Here is a 7,173-nt window from a genome sequence, read left to right as displayed (position 1 = left end):
TGTTTATGATTCCACCTATGATCTTATGTAATGTAGAGGCTCCACAGGTAGCCTCCTTCACTGGGCACATTGTATCCCCATTTTAGGTATTCCAGTCAGTTATAGGCAGAAGACGGACTTACAAGCTTTCTATGGTGATATTTCTGGCTTTTCCTTCTTCTCCCCTTCCAGTGTCTATTTTATAATGTAATGCAAGGAAAACCAAGATTCAGAAGACAGCCAAGCATCCTAACATTATCCCCCCTTCCCCCCAGTCTAACCATGTTTCAATCTATGTATCCCAGCCCTGTTGTTCCTGTAGTTGTAAAATTTTGTAATGGAAGAATTTTATAAATTATTTGAACCCAGTGATAATGTTCTCTTCTTGCAGTCTCTTAGTCAGCCACCAGTATAACTTTATTCTGTGATTCCTCCTTTTGGAGGCCAGTGAGAGAGAAGTCCTTCAAGGTCCCTACCCTGAACATACCTTGGACTCCAACCCCTCTGTCCCTAACTCTGCTATTCTTTCAGAAATGCTGCTCAGCATCTCAGACATCCTCTGTAAGGGGATCAACTCTGTACTCCTCAAACACCTTCCTCCACACCAGTCTCCATCTACCACCCCAGTTCTCTGTCTTGTCCTGATGTCTGGCTATAATTCTTCACTGTCTTGCTGACTCTCTAGTGCTTCCAGGCAGCTATTCACCGATCCAGATTTTCTGGTTATTTTCATAGAGAATTGAGTTCAAATGACCCCATTCACCATGATCAGAAATGGAAGTCTGGGGTTGGTGCTCTTACTAGCCTTTTGTTTTGTTTGTTTCTTTTTTTCAATTGAGGCCCAAAATTTTCACTTTCTTTTGTACTAAAGAAGTTGTTGATAAAAATAGAATCATCACTAGTTTTGACTATTATTAATGTTTATAGTGCTTAGCCATTTCTGAATGTGTCCTCTGTTTTTAGGGTATTAGTATTACAATCCATAGATTGCGCTAGTGTTTTCTTACCTCCCCCAGTCATTTTTGCCTTGTGTGACAGTATGATTAATTTCTTCTTTGAACTTCAGTTTTCAGGAGTTGACCTGGATCAGACATTATTTCAACCCTTTCCATCAGAAATTATATTTCAAAACTACACTCCTTGTGAAGTTTATGAAGTTCCACTGGTTTTGAGGAACAATGACAAAGTAAGTATGTTCTCTGTGATGGCTGAACTTTTCCTGGTTACATATAAAAAGGGGTCAAATAAAATAGGATCTCATGGAATTTTAGGTAAGTTATTTATTGATAGAACTCTAGGAAAATAATGTGAAAAGCATGCCCTTTGACTGACTGTAAGTTCAATGAAGACAAGGCTATGCTAGATTGTCTTCTCTGTGGTCAGTTGCAGATTAGTCCCCCTGTCCACCAATAAATCTTCAATACAAATGCTGTCTGCTGAATAAATAATTGACTAAATGCATGGAATGAAGGTTGTGTCACATTTTTATTTAAGACAAAACAATTACTATGATTGTATATATACTGTTCACTCGAACTACCAACTCCCTGATTCAAGATTTGAACTCTCTGTATAGGAATTTCAGTCACTGATCCAATGTATTCACACAAGTGAATTCTGAAAAATCGTGTTAATGTTTTCTCGTGTAAAAAATGTGAACCTTTTCCTTTTGTTCTTTCTTCCTCCTTCTACCTATAGACTTCGCTTCTTTACCTTGTCTCCCTGTGATTGCAACTGAGGATTTCTTCTGCAGCCTGTGTCTTTCTCTTTAATGATGACTTTGGGTTTATTTCAATAAAAAGTATGAAATGCCTAAGGATTTCCTTGACATCTAACAAGAATGCAGGAAAAAATAGTACAGAAGGTCAGCATGATGCATAGTTAGGTGTGAAAAGTAATCAGATGGGAAGAAGGTATCTGAGAGATGTGAAAACTTCAGGTGTAAAGACAAATAGGAATACTTATAGGAGTCTAAAGACGTGGTGACAAAAAGTTTTTAACTATGAGAAAAAAAAGATAATAAGTGAAGACGATGCAGGAATCCAAGGCCAATGGGAAGGCTGATGCAGTATATTCAGTAGAGTAGCTCATTACCGGAATCAGTGATGCCTTTTGGAGATCAGTGAGGTGATTAGACAGAAGAGTCCAACTCTGGGGACAATGGTACATTTAGTTCTTTGCTGCAGTATTAGCAAGAGAAACTCATGGGATGGAAGTTTAAAGGGCAGACAGAGAAAAGAAAAAGAAACCGAGGTATGTAAGGCTATGTTCTTAGACATCAAGAAGAGATATATTATATAGACATTAGGAGTCTTTGTCTTTTCATGTTGTTGTTGTTAAGTTCCATTGAGTCAGGTCAGCTCATAGTGACCTGGTATAGGGTTTCCAAGGAGCAGTATTTGGGTTTGAACCAACAGCCTTGCGGTTTGTTGTACTGTGCTTATCCTTCAGTGCCATGTAGGGCTACCGGCTAAGTCACATTCTCACTTCTAATTCTCTTCTCCACTTTTTCCATTACTGTGTTACCCTTGCTCATGTATTTTCAAGTTTTTAAAGGCAGAGAGGAGCTAGTCCAAAGGAACTCTTGTCCACTCCTCCAAGACCCTAAACAAAGGATCATTATCAGTAAGTATATATGAACAAATCCTTAGAACTTAGAAAGGCAAATCCAAGGCAAGGGATATGTGTGAGTTTTGTCTGCCAAAGGGCACCCAGCTCCTATCGCTAACTTCTTAGTAAGATATAGCCAGAATGCTGGAGGATATCCTGAAAAACAGGAAAGTCCAGCTACTAGCAAGCAGACAGCTTTCTCTCAACTAGGCTGGCTTCTTCTTGGATGTGTTACTCCTGGGGCCTGATGTAAGCCTGCTTCTCGACTATTCCTTCCTGGTCTCAGAAGGAGCCAATGGGTCCGATTTGAAGCACTGAGGAACTTGATGTGCCATTCTCTCTGTTTATCCAATTTCTCACTAGCATGGAGTCCAAAGACAGCCTGTTTGGTGGTTGATTTTTGTCTCTTTCACACACACATGGTGAGAATAAGCCATGACACTCTGTAAGCCACATTACAATTCTACTTGGTATATACTTATAAGCATCCAGACTCCAGAATCAGACAAGCATGGGTTTATATTACAGCTGTGCCACCTACCAGCTTGAGACCTTGGGTAAGTCACTTCACATCACCAAGATGTGGGATAATAACAGTACTCATGTTACTGGGTTATTTTGAATATTAAAATGAGAATGAATATGAAATACTTAGTTTAGTGTATGTCACACAGTAAGTTCTAAGTCAAAACACCCCACTACTTACTTGTCTGTCAGTTTGTTGTACTGTGGTGGCTTGTGTGTTGCCTTGATGCTAGAAGCTATGCCACCAATATTTTAAATATCAACGGGGTCAACCACGATGGACAGGTTTCAGTGTATCTTTCAGACTAAGAAAGACTAGGAAGAAGGTGAGGCTAACCACTTCTAAAAGTTAGCCATTGAAAATCTTATAAATAACAGCAAAATATTATCTGATACAGTGCCAAAGATGAATCCTTCGGCTTGGAAAGAACTTAAAATAGCTAGGGAAGTGCTGCCTCCTCAGAGTAGGGTTGATCTTAATGCGATTGATAGAGCTAAGCTTTTGAGACCTTCATTTGCTTATGGGGCACTACTCAAAATGAGAAGAAATAACTGCCAACATCCATTAATAATCGAAACATGGACTGTATGAAGTATGAATATAGGAAAGTTGGAAGTCATCAAAAATAAAATGGAATGGATAAATATCAATATTCTAGGCATTAGTGAACTGAAATAGACTGGTATCAGCCATTTTGAATCTGATAATCATGTGTTTTACTATGCCAGGAACAACAACTGGAAAAGGAATGGCATCACTTTCATAGTCAAAAAGAACGTCTCAAAATTTAACTTGAAGTACAATACTGTCTGTGATAGGATAATATCCATATGCATACAAGTTGTTGTTAAGTGCCGTTGAGTTGGTTCTGACTCATAGCGACTTTGTCTAGGGTTTCCAAGGAACAACTGGTAAGTTTGAACCACTGACCTTGTGGTTCAAACCAACTTTGCAGTCCAATGCTTTTTCCCACAGCACCAATGCATACAAGGAAGACCGTTTAATACCACCATTACTCAAAGTTATACACCAACTACGAAAACCAGTGATGTTCAAATTGAAGAATTCCCCCAACTTCTTCAGTCTGCATTGATCAAACATGCAATCAATATGCATTGATAATTATGGGTTATTGGAATGCAAAGTTGGAAACAAGAATTGTTGTTGTTGTGAAGTGCTGTCAAGTTGGTTCTGACCCATAAGAACCCTGTATATGGTTTCCAAAGAGCAGCTGGTGAGCTTGAACCACCAACTTTGTGGTTCAAACTAACTTTTCAGTCCAGTGAATTAGCCCACAACTCTATACCAGGACTCCAAAAGAAGGTGAAGTAGTTGGAAACTATGATTTAGTGGTGGAAATATCACTGGAGATTACATGATAGAACTTTGTAAGACAAATAATTTATTCATTGCATATACATTTTTCAACAACATAAAAGGTGGACTATATGAATGGACCTCACCAGATGGAATAAATAGGAATCAAATAGACTACATCTATGGGACAAGATGATGGAGAAATTCAATATCATCAGCCAAAACAAGGCTAGAGGCCAACTGTGGAACAGATCGTTAATTGCTCATATGCAATTCAGGCCGAACTGAAGAAAATTAAAATAAGTGCTTGAAAGCCAAAATATGACATGGAGTATATCTCACCTGAATTTAGAGACTGTCTCAAGAACAGACTTGATGCATTTGATACTAATGATAGAAGACCAGAGAAGTTGTGGGATTACATCAAGAGTATCAAACATGAAGAAAGCAAAAGGTCATTAAAAAGATAGGAAAGAAAGAAAAGACCAAAATGTATGTCAGAAGAGACTCTCAAACTTGCTCTTGAACATAGAGAAGCTAAAGTGATGAGAAGAAATGATGAAATAAAAGAATCAAACAGAAAATTTCAAAGGGCCATAGGGCAACTTGAGTAGACAAAGTCTAATAATGAAATGTGCAAAGACGTAGAGTTAGAAAACCAAAATCGAAGAACATATTTGGCATTTTTCAAGCTGAAAGAACTGAATAAAAAAATTCAACACTCAACTTGTAATATTGAAGGATTCTGTAGGCAAATATTGAATGATGCAGGAAGTATCAAAAGAAGATGGGAGAAATACACAAAAAAAGATGGAAGGAATATACAGAGTCACTGTACCAAAAAGAGTTGGCCAGTGTTCAGCCATTTCAAAAGGTAGCATATGATCAAGAACCAATGGTACTGAAGGAAGAAGTCCAAAATATACTGAAGGCATTGGTGAAAAACAAGGCGCCAAGAATTGACAGAAAGCTAATTGAAATATTTCAATAAACTGGTGCAGTGCAGGAAACCTATACTCTTCTATGCCAAGAAATTTGGAATGTGATGAACCGATTGGAAGACATCCATATTTATACCCATTCCAAAGAAAGGTGACCCAACGACGCGGAGAAATCATTGAACAATATTGTTAATATTACATGCAAGTAAAATTTTGCTGAATATAATTTTAAAAAGATAATTTTAAAATGTGGATTCAAAAGAGGACCTGCAATGAGGGGTATCATTGCTGACATCAAATGGATCTTTGCTGTAAGCAGAGACTACCAGAAAGATGTTTACTTATACTTTTTTGACTATGCAAAGGTATTCAAATATATGGATCATAGCAAACTATGAATAACATTGTAAAGAATGGAAATTTCAGAACACTTGATTGTGTTCATGACATACATTTGCATAGACCAAGAGGCAGTTGTTTGAACATAACAAACGGTTACTAATTGGCTTAAAATCAGGAAAGGTGTACATTAGGGTTGTATCCTTTCACCATAGTTATTCAATATGTATACTGAGCAAATAATTTGAGAATCTTGATTATATGAAGAAGAGCATGGCATCAGGATTGGAGAATGACTCATTAACAACCTGTAATATGCAGACGACACAATATTGCTTGATGGAAGCAAAGGAGATTTAGAATACTTTCTGTTGAAGATCAAAGACTATAACCTTCAGTATGGATTGCACCTCAATGTAAAGAAAATGAAAATCCTCACAACTGAGCCAATGAATAATGTTATCATCATGATAAATGGAGAAAAACTTAAGTTGTCAAAGACTAAAGTTTGCTTGGATCCACAGTCATTGTTTAAGAGAGCAGCAGTCAAGAAATGAAACAACATATTTGCATGAGGCAAGTCTGTTGCAAAAGACCTATTTATAGCATTAAAGAACAAAGATGGTTTGAAGGCTAAGGTGGATCTAACCTAAGCAATGATGTTTCACTTACCTCTATGCATGTGAGAGTTAGACAGTGAATAAGAAGACAGCAGAAAATTTGATGCATTTGAATTACGGTGTTGGTGAATAATATTGATAGTGCCATAAACACGTCCGTCTTAAAAGAAGTACAGCCGGAGTGCTCTTTAGAAGCAAGGATGGTGAGCCTTCCTCTCTACTACAATTTGTCAGGAGGGGGACCAGTCCCTGGAGAAATATATCATTCTTGGTAAAGTAGAGAGTCAGTGAAAAAGAAGATCCCCAATGAGATAGATTGACATAGTAGCAGCAACAATGGGCTCAAATATACCAACAGTTGGGGCAGGATCAGGCAGTGTTTAGTTCTGGTGAGCGTGGAGGTGCTATGAGTTGGAACCAACAGTCCAACACCCAAGAACAATAACAGGAAGCCAATATACATACTCCTCACTTATCTGCTATCTCCTTATTTAACATTTCACATTTATGACAGTAATTAAAAAAACTCTCTCTACCCACCACTCGTCTCTCAGTTTGTCATACTGTGGTGGCTTGTAAGTTGCTGTGATTCTGAAAGCTATGCCACCAGTATTATAAATACCAGCAGGGTCACCCATGGTGGACAGGTTTCAGATGAGCTTCCAGACAAAAATAGACTAGGAAGAAGGAGTGACAAACGACTGCTGAATATTTAGTCACTGAAAACCTTATGAATAGCAGAGAAACACTGTCAGATATTGTGCAGGAAAATGAGCCCCTCAGGTTGGAAGGCACTCAAAATGCAACTGGGGAAGAGCTGCCTCCTCAAAGTAGAGTTGAC

The 7,173-nt window shown here is 38.1% G+C and overlaps 1 protein-coding gene across 1 annotated transcript in view; it reads left to right on the top strand.

The window, feature by feature from the left end:
* Window positions 1-7,173, top strand: part of HYDIN (HYDIN, axonemal central pair apparatus protein) — a 402,001-nt gene that overhangs the window by 7,569 nt on the left and 387,259 nt on the right. Inside the window, exon 3 of the mRNA XM_006860316.1 lies at window positions 1,032-1,165. Within this exon, the coding sequence (XP_006860378.1) occupies window positions 1,032-1,165 (134 nt within the window). The remainder of the gene's footprint in view (window positions 1-1,031; window positions 1,166-7,173) is intronic.

The sequence above is a fragment of the Chrysochloris asiatica genome, unplaced genomic scaffold (assembly GCF_000296735.1).
Source record: "Chrysochloris asiatica unplaced genomic scaffold, ChrAsi1.0 scaffold00037, whole genome shotgun sequence".
Lineage (NCBI taxonomy): Eukaryota > Metazoa > Chordata > Mammalia > Afrosoricida > Chrysochloridae > Chrysochloris > Chrysochloris asiatica.
Note: the sequence above shows the minus strand (reverse complement) of the source record. Positions and strands in the feature narration are given on the sequence as shown.